Source organism: Artemia sp. Qi Xiang Cuo, chromosome 10 (genome assembly GCF_049724085.1).
Source record: "Artemia sp. Qi Xiang Cuo chromosome 10, ASM4972408v1, whole genome shotgun sequence".
Taxonomy (NCBI): domain Eukaryota; kingdom Metazoa; phylum Arthropoda; class Branchiopoda; order Anostraca; family Artemiidae; genus Artemia; species Artemia sp. Qi Xiang Cuo.
The window spans coordinates 27,887,444-27,904,138 of NC_142803.1; the positions used below are offsets into that span (position 1 = coordinate 27,887,444).

Genomic DNA, 16,695 nt, shown 5'->3' on the forward strand with positions numbered 1-16,695 from the left:
GCATTGTCAGTTTAATATACATATACTGATATTTAGTAATCAAAATTTTAATATTATTTGATTTATTAAAGTTATAAAAGTAAAAACATTTAAATTGATGCACTGATGCATTGAAACATTTAATTGACATTTAAATTAAATTGGGCAATGAAGTGCCCTGCTCTAAAGAAAAAAAGTAATACATGGTAAATAGAGCAAACATCACTCTTGTATACCCTCAGGCCATAACTTAGAACCCGAGCCCCGAGGGTTGTGGGGGAGAGTTTTCTTCAAAAAGATACTTCCTATCTGTAAATCAACTACTCTGACCAAAATGGCTATATCAGAATATTAATTGGATGTGTTGGGGGAATGATGGGCATGGGGGGGGGGCTAGTTGCCCTCCAATCACTTTTGACGATTAAAAAGGGTACTAGCCACCCCAGTTTCCAATCGAATGAACCCTTTTCGAAGTTTCTACGACAACTCCTTCGATACAAAGTGCCTGTCGAAGAAAGAAGAAGAAAAAAAAAACACATTGTGGCCACATCATTGTTTACTTAGGCAGTGCTAGCGCGCTGCCTATGAAAGAGTGCTTTCACTGAGATTAGAGCAAACAAATTAACATACTGAACATTTTGGCTGACATCCAGAAATATTTATCAATAGAGAAGAAAGGAGAGAAAGAGAGAACAAAAAACTAGATTAAACAGGTTATCATATTAAATAAATGAAAAAAAGTCATTGAATATGTTAGCCTGTATTAATCAGAGAACTAACTATGTCGAAACAAGCACGGATCGCAGCAAAGATAGCATACATGACGTGTCAGTCTCTGCAAGAAGAGAGAGGGTGAAACTATCAAAATGTATATCTTTATGTATATATTTTTTTTTTTCGGAAAGTATATACTTTTTTTTCGAAAACGACATGACATTTTTCCTCTGAAAATTGGCAAACTAATATATTTTGGCCTAAAAAAACGACCAAGATGTGTCATGACTTAAGCAAAATTCGGTTTACCCTCCCCAGCACCATTAATATATTTGTCTTCAGTCTTTAGGAGGATTTTAGCAGGACCAGAAAAAAAATGTCAACATGAAGTTCTGACGAATTAGATTATTTGAAGGTCAATTGGACATTGCACTTTCATAGAACAGGACAGTTAAACTTGATTGAACAACAGAAAATTCAGGTACAAAAAACTCGTATTCTTGTTCTATTTTCACTCTGGAAAAAAATGATGTTGTTAAAGCTCAGGTTTTTATTTTCAACATTCGTAAATAGATGAAAAAAGCAGCACTCTCGTGTTGGAGAAAAGTCTATGAGGAATTGCAATCAGGCGAAGGTCCACGTAACTACTTGATTCAATTAATGGATTTAAATTATTAACAAAAATATAAGTATAAAATATATAAAAAATATAAATATAAGTATAACAAATAGCCCATAACCTATACACTACAAAAAATAACAAATTAAAAATGATAATATAGAAAAGTAAAAATATAGAAGAAAAATAATAACAACAAGTCTTCTCTCCATCACTCATCAGAACTCGACTCTCCCTTATCTTTATGACATAACATCTTTTATTAAAATTAAATAAAAAAAACAAGTTTTTTTAACTGAAAGTAAGGAACGACGTTAAAACTTAAAACGAACAGAAATTATTCCGTATATAAAAGGGACTGTCCCCTCCTCAACTCCTCGCTCTTTACGCTAAAGTTTTTTATTGTTTAAAAAAAATAAGAGTTGTGAGAAAGTCAAACTTTAGTGTAAAGAGCGAGGCATTGAGGAGGGAACAGCCCCTTTCATATACGGAATAATTTCTTTTCGTTTCAAGTTTTAACGTCGTTCCTTACTTTCAGATAAAAAACTTGTGTTTTTTTTATTTAATTTTTGAAAGTTTTCGAATTGATGCAGGTTTTGATTTTGGCTCACCGTACATGATTTATTAAAACAAAACTTGCATATTAATTTTACTTTTATTTGGTTAAATGGCTTTCTCGAAACTCGTTTAATTTTATTTACGAACGTTTTTCTTAGTAATAAACATACGTAATTTACGAATTAACTTACGTAACGAACTTCTATATTCATATATTATTAGGGGGCTCGCCCCCTAGTCAATACCTCGCTCTTTAAGCTAAAGCTCGAATTTGTTCCAATTCTTTAAAAATGACCCTTTAATCACAAAGACCGTTAATTAGAATAAATAGCTCTTATGAAAGTACTAAAAAATCTTTGGCTTAAAGAGTGAGGTATTGACTAGGGGGTGAACCCAATCATACACGTAATATTTTCTGTTCGTTTTAAGCTTTGATGTTACTCCTTATTTTCAGTTTCAAAACTTGTTTTTTTTTATATTTAATTTCTGATCTTTTTTTTAAATAATGCTGGGAAATCCGGCGCCCCCTTCATAGCAATTTCCCTTCCCTCATAAAAGATTACTTCATGGAAAGATCCTCCCACATAACCCCCAACCCACCTATCCCCCTACTACCAGAAAAAATCCCCCCTGAAAACGTCTGTATACTTCCTAATAACCAATACTATATGTTATCATTGGGCAAAGTACATAACTTTCAGCCCACCCCCCGGGGACTTCGGGGGATTAAGTCATCTTAAAGGACATATTTATCATATTTTCAATAATGCTGAACAAAATGGCTATCTCAAAATTTTGATCAGATGACTTTGGGAAAAAAAGAGCGTGGGAGGGGGCCTAGTTGCCCTCCATTTTTTTGGTCACTTAAAAGAGCACTAGAACTTTTAATTTTCGATCCAGTGATTCCTCCCACGATATTCTAGGACCACTGGGTCGATACAAGATCCGTGATCTTTCTTCTGGCAAAAAATCCAAAATTCCACATTTTTGTAGATAGGAGCTTGAAACTCTACAGTAGGGTTCTCTGATACGCTGAATAAGATGGTGTGATTTTCATCAAGGTTCTATAACTTTTAGGTGGTCTTATCCCCCTTTTTCGAAAATCAGCCAAATTTTCTTAGGCACGTAACTTTTGATGGGTAAGACTAAACATGATGAAAGTTATATATTTGAAATCAGCATTAAAATCTGATTCTTTTGATGTATCTATTGATATCAAAAATCCGTTTTCTAGAGTTCCGGTTACCATTGAGCCGGGTCGCTCCTTACTTACAGTTCGTTAACACGAACTGTTTGATACTTGTAGTCACGTTTTGAGCAACAAGAATCATTTAGTATTGAAACTAATAATGTCAACAGATTTGTTTTTTTTTTACAAACTTCAATTTTTAATTAAAATTAGCTGTAACGTTCAAGATAAGTAAAACATTATAAATTGTTTTAAACCCAATCTGACATAATGAAAAATTATACCAGTTGTATCAATTGGGGGGAGGGGTATGCACACCTCTCTAGATTTTGAAATATGCATTTTTGGGGGTTATATTCATTGAAGAATGCCTTTTCTGATATTTTCATTTAAAAATAAAAAAACGACATATTTGTCCCCTTCCCTCAATATTTTAAAAAAGAGATTTTGCCCCCCTTAAATTTTCATGAGTTGACGCCACTGAAATGTACCAAAAAGAATTTTTATAGCTACCAACACTTCTAGAAAGAGAAATATATTAAAAAAGACAATAATAATCCACTTAGTCTTTGTTAAATTTCATTAAAATTTTTATTTGCGTCAAGCATTATTACCATTTCAAAAACATTGACTAAATTAATAATCTATAGAATAGGCTACCGTAAAAATCTCCATCTCCTAATGCAGGAAAAAATTATGTAAGCTATATCAAAAATAAAATTTGTTTGGTTAAAAGAATAAAGAGGAAACGAAAAAAATTTAATAAAGTACAGGAAAATCGTAGAAATGTTGAGAAACTAGAGATCTTTGGGCCTAAGGCTCTTTCCCCACGCCTACGCATGTGACAGTAGGAATAAGAAAGATACCATATAATAAAAAACATAAAATCGATAATGATAAGGTTTTTCACCTGCCTACTTTTATTATATAATACACCACTACAAGCTGCTTACTATAAAGTAATAGCTTACTGCAAGTTGCTGCTGCTGAGCTTTCAATTTCCCTATATAAATACAACGTCCGTATTTTTTCCAAGACCACACTGCCTTTTAATGACCTTTCAACTACCAAGACTTTGAATGAACCCAGTTAATTAACCCTCTAAGCTAATGAACCAGAAACATTCTGTGGCACGGAAACTGTTATTTTGTTCTATTTAACTATAGTTTGTTTTAATTGTAATATTTCAGTTTCTCAGCTGATGATGATGACCGAATGGATATATCATCGAAATATCCATAAGTTTTGCAGATGTTTTTAAGTGTCTAATATAAGCACCTAACCCTGTCTGAACTCTTATTTGTTTGTATAAATACAGCAAATATTTTTACGGCAATAATGCACTAAATATTACCAATATTTCTTATTGTAAGACAACAGACACTGCATCTCCTATTGATCTATACAGGATGAAAAGAAATAACCACTCCTCTCTCCCCCCCCCACAAAAAAAACAGCACAAAGATAAAATGTTAGCCAAGATAAGATATTATGAGGATACGGTATCTTTAAATCATTTTGCGAGCATCGTCGTCGACGGACCGTCAAAAAAGACAAAGGGCCCATTAGCGAAATTTCCCAGATGACTAACTCTCATCGAGAGCTACTGAGGGTCTGTGAATTGAATATGAAATTTGATTAAAAGACAATGAGATCTTACGTCCCTTTTGTGGCCAATACTTCCGATCAAAGCGGGTAGAACCAAGAGAAGTTTTCAAAGCTGCCAAACTGGTTAAATGATATTTCTTTTGAACTGATTTTTAGCGTTTTCCGGCATAAGTTTAGCAGGAAAACTAAAACAATTTTAGCCCTTTCCTGAACTTTAAAAAGAACATTCTGCTTTTTTTAATCGAAAAAACAAAATTCACACTTTCTTAATCTCTATCTCCGGCACCAAATGGGAGAAGTTAAAGGATTTTTTCAAAAGTAGATGTCAATTTTTAGTTTCCAGTCGTTTATTGAGATCTCTTATCCAAGCTCCCCAAGTTATGGCAAGATCGCCCAATCAATTCTAAAAAATTTTGCCACACAAACTACAAAAAAATATTACGGACGAGACAGGATGATAATTTAAGGTACCGCATCGCCTTAAAACACATATCATGAAAGCAAATCAGGAGAAAACTTCAGAAGCCCCTCCCCTCTATCAAAATCGCCCAATCAATTCTAAAAATTTGGCCACACAAACTAAAAAAACATATTAGGGACGAGACAAGATGATTATTTAAGGTACCGCATCGCCTTAAAACACATATCATGAAAGCAAATCAGGAGAAAACTTCAGAAGCCCCTCCCCTCTATCAAAATCGCCCAATCAATTCTAAAAAATTGGCCACACAAACTACAAAAAAATATTATGGACGAGACAGGATGATAATTTAAGGTACCGCATCGCCTTAAAACACATATCATGAAAGCAAATCAAGAGAAAACTTCAGAAGTTCCTCCCCTCTATCAAAATCGCCCAATCAATTCTAAAAATTTGGCCACACACACTACAAAAAAATATTATGGACGGGACAGGATGATAATTTAAGGTACCGCATCGCCTTAAAACACATATCCTGAAAGCAAATCAGGAGACAACTTCAGAAGCACCTCCCCTCTATCAAAATCGCCCAATCAATTCTAAAAATTTGTCCAAAAAAACTACAAAAAAATATTATGGACGAGACAGGATGATAATTTAAGGTACCGCATCGCATTAAAACACATATCATGAAAGCAAATCAGGAGAAAACTTCAGAAGCCCCTCCCCTCTATCAAAATCGCCCAATCAATTCTAAAAATTTGGCCACACAAACTACAAAAACATATTATGGACGAGACAAGATGATTATTTAAGGTACCGCATCGCCTTAAAACACATATCATTAAAGAAAATCAGGAGAAAACTTCAGAAGCCCCTCCCCTCTATCAAAATCGCCCAATCAATTCTAAAAACTTGGCCACACAAACTACTAAAAAATATTATGGACGAGACAGGATGATAATTTAAGGTACCGCATCGCCTTAAAACACATATCATGAAAGCAAATCAAGAGAAAACTTCAGAAGTTCCTCCCCTCTATCAAAATCGCCCAATCAATTCTAAAAATTTGGCCACACAAACTACAAAAAAATATTATGGACGAGACAGGATGATAATTTAAGGTACCTCATCGCATAAAAACACATATCATGAAAGCAAATCAGGATAACACTTCAGAAGCCCCTCCCCTATATCAATATCGCCCAATCATTTCTAAAAATTTGGCCACACAAACTACAAAAAAATATTATGGACGAGACAGGAGGATAATTTAAGGTACCGCATCGCATTACAACACATATCATGAAAGCAAATCAGGAGAAAACTTCAGAAACCCCTCTCCTCTATCAAAATCGCCCAATCAATTCTAAAAATTTGGCCACACAAACTACTAAAAAATATTATGGACGAGACAGGATGATAATTTAAGGTACCGCATCGCCTTAAAACACATATCATGAAAGAAAATCAGGAGAAAACTTCAGAAGCCCCTCCCCTCTATCAAAATCGCCCAATCAATTATAAAAATTTGACCACACAAACTACAAAAAAATATTATGGACGAGACAGGATGTTAATTTAAGGTACAGCATCGCATTAAAACACATATCATGAAAGCAAATCAGGAGAAAACTTCAGAAACCCCTCACCTCTTTCAAAATCGCCCAATCAATTCTAAAAATTCTGCCAAAAAAAACTACAAAAAAATATTATGGACGAGACAGGATGATAATTTAAGGTACCGCATCGCCTTAAAACACATATCCTGAAAGCAAATCAGGAGAAAACTTCAGAAGCCCCTCCCCTCTATCACTATCAAAATCGCCCAATCAATTCTAAAAATTTGACCACACAAACTACAAAAAAATATTATGGACGAGACAGGATGTTAATTTAAGGTACCGCATCGCCTTAAAACACATATCATGAAAGCAAATCAGGAGAAAACTTCAGAAGCCCCTCCCCTCTATCAAAATCGCCCAATCAATTCTAAAAATTTGGCCACACAAACTACAAAAAAATATTATGGACGAGACAGGATGATAATTTAAGGTACCGCATCGCCTTAAAACACATATCATGAAAGCAAATCAGGAGAAAACTTCAGAAGCCCCTCCCCTCTATCAAAATCGCCCAATCAATTCTAAAAATTTGACCAAAAAAACTACAAAAAAATATTATGGACGAGACAGGATGATAATTTAAGGTACCGCATCGCCTTAAAACACATATCATGAAAGCAAATCAGGAGAAAACTTCAGAAACCCCTCTCCTCTATCAAAATCGCCCAATCAATTCTAAAAATTTGGCCACACAAACTACTAAAAAATATTATGGACGAGACAGGATGATAATTTAAGGTACCGCATCGCCTTAAAACACATATCATGAAAGAAAATCAGGAGAAAACTTCAGAAGCCCCTCCCCTCTATCAAAATCGCCCAATCAATTCTAAAAATTTGCCCATACAAACTACTAAAAAATATTATGGACGAGACATGATGATAATTTAAGGTACCGCATCGCCTTAAAACACATATCATGAAAGCAAATCAGGAGAAAACTTCAGAAGCCCCTCCCCTCTATCAAAATCGCCCAATCAATTCTAAAAATTTGGCCACACAAACTACTAAAAAATATTATGGACGAGACAGGATGATAATTTAAGGTACCGCATCGCCTTAAAACACATATCATGAAAGAAAATCAGGGGAAAACTTCAGAAGCCCCTCCCCTCTATCAAAATCGCCCAATCAATTCTAAAAATTTGGCCACACAAACTACTAAAAAATATTATGGACGAGACAGGATGATAATTTAAGGTACCGCATCGCCTTAAAACACATATCATGAAAGAAAATCAGGAGAAAACTTCAGAAGCCCCTCCCCTCTATCAAAATAGCCCAATCAATTCTAAAAATTTGGCCACACAAACTACTAAAAAATATTATGGACGAGACAGGATGATAATTTAAGGTACCGCATCGCCTTAAAACACATATCATGAAAGAAAATCAGGAGAAAACTTCAGAAGCCCCTCCCCTCTATCAAAATCGCCCAATCAATTCTAAAAATTTGCCCACACAAACTACTAAAAAATATTATGGACGAGACAGGATGATAATTTAAGGTACCGCATCGCCTTAAAACACATATCATGAAAGAAAATCAGGAGAAAACTTCAGAAGCCCCTCCCTCTATCAAAATCGCCCAATCAATTCTAAAAACTTGGCCACACAAACTACAAAAAAATATTATGGACGAGACAGGATGATAATTTAAGGTACCGCATCGCCTTAAAACACATATCATGAAAGCAAATCAGGAGACAACTTCAGAAGTACCTCCCCTCTATCAAAATCGCCCAATCAATTCTAAAAATTTGTCCACACAAACTACAAAAAAATATTATGGACGAGACAGGATGATAATTTAAGGTACCGCATCGCCTTAAAACACATATCATGAAGGCAAATCAGGAGAAAACTTCAGAACCCCCTCTCCTCTATCAAAATCGCCCAATCAATTCTAAAAATTTGGCCATACAAACTACTAAAAAATATTATGGACGAGACAGGATGATAATTTAAGGTACCGCATCGCCTTAAAACACATATCATGAAAGAAAATCAGGAGAAAACTTCAGAAGCCCCTCCCCTCTATCAAAATCGCCCAATCAATTCTAAAAATTTGCCCACACAAACTACTAAAAAATATTATGGACGAGACAGGATGATAATTTAAGGTACCGCATCGCCTTAAAACACAAATCATGAAAGAAAATCAGGAGAAAACTTCAGAAGCCCCTCCCCGCTATCAAAATCGCCCAATCAATTCTAAAAATTCGGCCACAAAAAACTACAAAAAAATATTATGGACGAGACAGGATGATAATTTAAGGTACCGCATCGCCTTAAAACACATATCCTGAAAGCAAATCAGGAGAAAACTTCAGAAGCCCCTCCCCTCTATCAAAATCGCCCAATCAATTCTAAAAATTTGACCACACAAACTACAAAAAAATATTATGGACGAGACAGGATGATAATTTAAGGTACCGCATCGCCTTAAAACACATATCATGAAAGCAAATCAGGAGAAAACTTCAGAAGCCCCTCCCCTCTATCAAAATCGCCCAATCAATTCTAAAAACTTGACCACACAAACTACTAAAACATATTATGGACGAGACAAGATGATAATTTAAGGAACCGCATCGCCTTAAAACACATATCATGAAAGCAAATCAGGAGAAAACTTCAGAAGTTCCTCCCTCTATCAAAATCGCCCAATCAATTCTAAAAATTTGGCCACACAAACTACAAAACAATATTATGGACGGGACAGGATGATAATTTAAGGTACCGCATCTCCTTAAAACACATATCCTGAAAGCAAATCAGGAGAAAACTTCAGAAGCCCCTCCCCTCTATCAAAATCGCCCAATCAATTCTAAAAATTTGACCAAACAAACTACAAAAAAAGATTATGGACGAGACAGGATGATAATTTAAGGTACCGCATCGCCTTAAAACACATATCATGAAAGCAAATCAGGAGAAAACTTCAGAATCCCCTCACCTCTATCAAAATCGCCCAATCAATTCTAAAAATTTGGCCATACAAACTACTAAAAAATATTATGGACGAGGCAGGATGACAATTTAAGGTACCGCATCGCCTTAAAACACATATCATGAAAGAAAATCAGGAGAAAACTTCAGAAGCCCCTCCCCTCTATCAAAATCGCCCAATCAATTCTAAAAATTTGCCCACACAAACTACAAAAAATATTATGGACGAGACAGGATGATAATTTAAGGTACCGCATCGCCTTAAAACACATATCATGAAATCAAATCAGGAGAAAACTTCAGAAGCCCCTCCCCGCTATCCAAATCGCCGAATCAATTATAAAAATTCGGCCCCAAACAACTACAAAAAAATATTATGGACGAGACAGGATGATAATTTAAGGTACCGCATCGCCTTAAAACACATATCCTGAAAGCAAATCAGGAGAAAACTTCAGAAGCCCCTCCCTCTATCAAAATCGCCCAATCAATTCTAAAAATTTGACCACACAAACTACAAAAAAATATTATGGACGAGACAGGATGATTATTTAAGGTACCGCATCGCCTTAAAACACATATCATGAAAGCAAATCAGGAGAAAACTTCAGAAGCCCCTCCCCTCTATCAAAATCGCCCAATCAATTATAAAAATTTGCCCACACAAACTACAAAAAAATATTATGGACGAGACAGGATGATAATTTAAGGTACCGCATCGCCTTAAAACACATATCATTAAAGCAAATCAAGAGACAACTTCAGAAGTTCCTCCCCTCTATCAAAATCGCCCAATCAATTCTAAAAATTTGGCCACACAAACTACAAAAAAATATTATGGACGAGACAGGATGATAATTTAAGGTACCGCATCGCCTTAAAACACATATCCTGAAAGTAAATGAGGAGAAAACTTCAGAAGCCCCTCCCCTCTATCAAAATCGCCCAATCAATTCTAAAAATTTGACCACACAAACTACAAAAAAATATTATGGACGAGACAGGATGATAATTTAAGGTACCGCATCGCCTTAAAACACATATCATGAAAGCAAATCAGGAGAAAACTTCAGAAACCCCTCTCCTCTATCAAAATCGCCCAATCAATTCTAAAAATTTGGCCACACAAACTACTAAAAAATATTATGGACGAGACAGGATGATAATTTAAGGTACCGCATCGCCTTAAAACACATATCATGAAAGAAAATCAGGAGAAAACTTCAGAAGCCCCTCCCCTCTATCAAAATCGCCCAATCAATTCTAAAAATTTGCCCACACAAACTACAAAAAAATATTATGGACGAGACAGGATGATAATTTAAGGTACCGCATCGCCTTAAAACACATATCATGAAAGCAAATCAGGAGAAAACTTCAGAAGCCCCTCCCCGCTATCAAAATCCCCCAATCAATTCTAAAAATTCGGCCCCAAAAAACTACAAAAAAATATTATGGACGAGACAGGATGATAATTTAAGGTACCGCATCGCCTTAAAACACATATCCTGAAAGCAAATCAGGAGAAAACTTCAGAAGCCCCTCCCCTCTATCAAAATCGCCCAATCAATTCTAAAAATTTGGCCACACAAACTACAAAAAAATATTATGGACGAGACAGGATGATAATTTAAGGTACCGTATCGCCTTAAAACACATATCATGAAAGCAAATCAGGAGAAAACTTCAGAAGCCCCTCCCTTCTATCAAAATCGCTCAATCAATTCTAAATAATTTGGCCACACAAACTACAAAAAAAAAAATTATGGACGAGACAGGATGATAATTTATGGTACCGCATCGCCTTAAAACACATATCATGAAAGCAAATGAGGAGAAAACTTCAGAAGCCCCTCCCCTCTATCAAAATGATCGACTAGTACTTACCGGATATGTGGATTGTGCTAAAAAATTTGGATCTCCAAACATATCAACGTCATAAACACAAAACCTGATCAAGGCTAAAGCCGGATTAACCACTTCAAATTCACATTCATAATCCCACTTGGGATTCAATCCGTTGTCAGCTAAAAAGAGAGTACTAAATTACATGCAGGTCATTCCAACATTACTTTTGTATAAGTACTGTAGCACGATATGTAAAAGTAGCACGTATAAGTAGCACGATATGTAAAAGTAGCACGTATAAGTAGCACGATATGTAAAAAAAAACAATAAAAATACTAGGGGGGATTCAGATTGGAAGGAAAGAAGAAATAAATGAAGGTGATTTACTTCTAAATTTTTTCATCTGAATATATTGTTGTTATTCTTTGCACTTTTTTGTATCAAGATGTGTAAGCTCATTATCGGCTTAAAAACCAGGCATTTGATTTCAAAAGAGTAAAGGTTCTGATCAAAATAAGGAATTTGAAAAAAAAACATTTTCTAAAAATAAAAAAAACGGACTTCCCCATGCAGTTCTTTTGCATAGCAAGGTTTGCAACACCATCAATTCTTTTTTTTATTATATCAATTTAAAAACAGTTTTCCAAAAAAAAGCTCATATTCAGGAAGGTGATATACTTCTAATTTTTTCATCCTAAAATATTGTTGCTATTTATTTTATTTTTTTATTTTTTTTTTTTTTGTATCAAGAAACATGGAAAAGGTTCTGATCAAAAGGTTCTGATCAAGAAGGTGAAAAATTTTCTTCCGAAGAGTATTGCCATTCTTAAAGTCCCCAAGTTGAACTATATTATATGAAAACATCAAAGAAGCAATTCGTATGCTTTCAAACTACAAACAGTATCGGGTTACGATTAAGCGGATATCAATTTAAAAACAGTTTTCCAAAAAAAAGCTCATATTCAGGAAGGTGATATACTTCTAATTTTTTCATCCTAACATATTGTTGCTATTTATTTTATTTTTTTTTTTTATCAAGAAACATGGAAGGGTATGCTCATTATCGGCTTAAAAACCAGGCATTTGATTTCAAAAGAGTAAAGGTTCTGATCAAAATAAGGAATTTGAAAAAAAAAACATTTTCTAAAAATAAAAAAAAACGGACTTCCCCATGCAGTTCTTTTTCATAGCAAGGTTTGCAACACCAACAATTCTTTTTTTTATTATAACAATTTAAAAACAGTTTTCCAAAAAAAAAGCTCATATTCAGGAAGGTGATATAATTCTAATTTTTTCATCCTAAAATATTGTTGCTATTTATTTAATTTTTTTTTTTTTTTTGTATAAAGAAACATGGAAAAGGTTCTGATCAAAAGGTTCTGATAAAGAAGGTGAAAAATTTTCTTCCGAAGAGTATTCCCATTCTTAAAGTTCCCAAGTTGAACTATATTATATGAAAACATCAAAGAAGCAATTCGTATGCTTTCAAACTACAAACAGTATCGGGTTACGATTAAGCGGATATCAATTTAAAAACAGTTTTCCAAAAAAAAGCTCATATTCAGGAAGGTGATATACTTCTAATTTTTTCATCCTAACATATTGTTGCTATTTATTTTATTTTTTAATTTATTTTTTTTTTGTATCAAGAAACATGGAAGGGTATGCTCATTATCGGCTTACAAACCAGGCATTTGATTTCAAAAGAGTAAAGGTTCTGATCAAAATAAGGAATTTGAAAAAAAAAACATTTTCTAAAAATAAAAAAAACGGACTTCCCCATGCAGTTCTTTTGCATAGCAAGGTTTGCAACACCATCAATTCTTTTTTTATTATATCAATTTAAAAACAGTTTTCCAAAAAAAAGCTCATATTCAGGAAGGTGATATACTTCTAATTTTTTCATCCTAAAATATTGTTGCTATTTATTTAATTTTTTTTTTTTTTTGTATCAAGAAACATGGAAAAGGTTCTGATCAAAAGGTTCTGATCAAGAAGGTGAAAAATTTTCTTCCGAAGAGTATTCCCATTCTTAAAGTTCCCAAGTTGAACTATATTATATGAAAACATCAAAGAAGCAATTCGTATGCTTTCAAACTACAAACAGTATCGGGTTACGATTAAGCGGATATCAATTTAAAAACAGTTTTCCAAAAAAAAGCTCATATTCAGGAAGGTGATATACTTCTAATTTTTTCATCCTAACATATTGTTGCTATTTATTTTATTTTTTAATTTTTTTTTTTTTTTGTATCAAGAAACATGGAAGGGTATGCTCATTATCGGCTTACAAACCAGGCATTTTATTTAAAAAGAGTAAAGGTTCTGATCAAAATAAGGAATTTGAAAAAAAAAACATTTTCTAAAAATAAAAAAAACGGACTTCCCCATTCAGTTCTTTTGCATAGCAAGGTTTGCAACACCATCAATTCTTTTTTTTATTATATCAATTTAAAAACAGTTTTCCAAAAAAAAGCTCATATTCAGGAAGGTGATATACTTCTAATTTTTTCATCCTAAAATATTGTTGCTATTTATTTTATTTTATTTTTTTTTTTGTATCAAGAAACATGGAAAAGGTTCTGATCAAAAGGTTCTGATCAAGAAGGTGAAAAATTTTCTTCCGAAGAGTATTGCCATTCTTAAAGTCCCCAAGTTGAACTATATTATATGAAAACATCAAAGAAGCAATTCGTATGCTTTCAAACTACAAACAGTATCGGGTTACGATTAAGCGGATATCAATTTAAAAACAGTTTTCCAAAAAAAAGCTCATATTCAGGAAGGTGATATACTTCTAATTTTTTCATCCTAACATATTGTTGCTATTTATTTTATTTTTTAATTTTTTTATTCTTTTTGTATCAAGAAACAAGGAAGGGTATGCTCATTATCGGCTTAAAAACCAGGCATTTGATTTCAAAAGAGTAAAGGTTCTGATCAAAATAAGGAATTTTAAAAAAAAAACATTTTCTAAAAATAAAAAAAAACGGACTTCCCCATGCAGTTCTTTTGCATAGCAAGGTTTGCAACACCATCAATTCTTTTTTTTATTATATCAATTTAAAAACAGTTTTCCAAAAAAAAGCTCATATTCAGGAAGGTGATATACTTCTAATTTTTTCATCCTAAAATATTGTTGCTATTTATTTTATTTTTTAATTTTTTTTTTCTTTTTGTATCAAGAAACATGGAAGGGTATGCTCATTATCGGCTTAAAAACCAGGCATTTGATTTCAAAAGAGTAAAGGTTCTGATCAAAATAAGGAATTTGAAAAAAAAAAAACATTTTCTAAAAATAAAAAAAACGGACTTCCCCATGCAGTTCTTTTGCATAGCAAGGTTTGCAACACCATCAATTCTTTTTTTTATTATATCAATTTAAAAACAGTTTTCCAAAAAAAGCTCATATTCAGGAAGGTGATATACTTCTAAATTTTTCATCTTAACATATTGTTGCTATTTATTTTACTTTTTAATTTGTTTTTTTTTTGTATCAAGAAACATGGAAGGGTATGCTCATTATCGGCTTAACGAGAGGAAATCGCATCTAAAAAATTAAACAAAAAACGAACAGGAATTACTATGAATGGATAAATGAAATATAAAACCAACAGAAATTGAATTGAATGCTGAAGTTGAATTATAAACCCATGAAAAATAAATTCAAATACATTATCACATGACAAAAATCACATGACATTAAAGATCACATGACCAATAAATGACAAATGGTGAACCCATGACAAATTAACCCATGACAAATAAATTCAAATACATTATGTAAAAATAAATAAAAAGAATTTCTGAAAGTTTGAGCGGTATTTTCTTTTCAATTAAGAAAAATTGACTGTTTCCATAATACTGATTCTCAACACGATTCCTTCCTAATCCATGCTGTTGAAAAGAGCATAAAATTGACACCTAAATAATTTTCTAAAACGTAAATTGGTAATTTTAAAGCAATCTGTTGAATTTGTTCCAGCAATTTTATGAATTGTCAATTCGATCAAGGATTCACGAATTGGCATTAGAAAGACAGCACTGAGGAAGCTACATTTATTTCAGCAGTGTCAGTCTTACAGCACATTGAAATGGAGATGACCGTAATGCTGTGATTATCCAATTTTGCAAATTAGTTCCACCATCTGAATTTAACTTGTTTTTTCCACCGAGTCAAGAATTAGCCCGTTGCTAGACTGATTCGTGGCATGATTTGTTTGTGCACCGCGTCACTTTGAATTGGATTACTTTTGCGTCGGACCAGGACTTGCTCATCTGCACCAATTTAATACAAATCTGCACCAATCACGACTCATCATGTTTTTGCACATATTCAGGGCTTGGCTACTTTTCATATCGCATCACATACATTTCGCAGCCAGGAAAAAGCTTCTTATTGTTCTTGTGTTTCAGGAGTCGTTCTTAAAGAATTGGGACAAAATTCAAACTTTACCGTAAAGAGCAAGGTGTTGAGGAGGGGGCAATCCAATTCATATACGTAATAGTTTCTGTTCGTTTTAAGTTTTAATGTTGCTCCTTACTTTAATTTAAAAAAAAAACTTGTTTTTTTCATTTAATTTCTGATCGTTTTTTAAATAATGCCAGGAGATTTGGCCCCACCTTCACGGAGAAACACCCTCCCAAGGAAATATCCTCTAGGCAATTTAATCCTGGTGAAAATTTACCAAGGACAATTATCCTTAACTATTCCACGCGTAAAATTGAGACGGAAAAGAGAAAGCAAGACATATCAAAATAATCTTGTATAGGAATTCTGGCAAATTCCCCCAGTGTACAATTTCCCCTGACAAGTTCACCCCCTAGAAAATTCCCTCCCCATGGAAATTCCCTGTGGAAAAACATCCGGTAGAAAATTCATTCCCGCCCCCACCCTAAAATGTACGCATGCTCCCCAATAATGAAAACTATGCGTAAACAATGGACAAATTTTATAACTTAAAGACCTTTCCCCTGGGGCTGTGGAGGGGGGGAGGGAGGTCAAATTATATCCAAAGGCATAGTTATTGGACCTTTAAACTATGATGAACAAAATGGCTATCTCACAATTTTGATCGTAAATTTTTGGGGAAAAAAAGGGGCGGGGGAAGGGGCCTAGTTACCCTCCAGTCTTTTTGGTCACTTATAAAGGGCACTAGAACTTTTAACTTCCGTTCAAATG

At 33.8% G+C, this 16,695-nt stretch overlaps 1 protein-coding gene across 2 annotated transcripts in view; it reads right to left on the minus strand.

Moving 5' to 3' along the window:
• The window catches only part of sl (small wing phospholipase C gamma 1), a 159,130-nt gene that overhangs the window by 10,806 nt on the left and 131,629 nt on the right, over positions 1-16,695 (minus strand). For both annotated transcript variants that reach the window (XM_089095325.1, XM_089095326.1), the window contains exon 17: positions 11,553-11,692. In XM_089095325.1, coding sequence (XP_088951451.1) covers positions 11,553-11,692 — 140 coding nt within the window. The remainder of the gene's footprint in view (positions 1-11,552; positions 11,693-16,695) is intronic.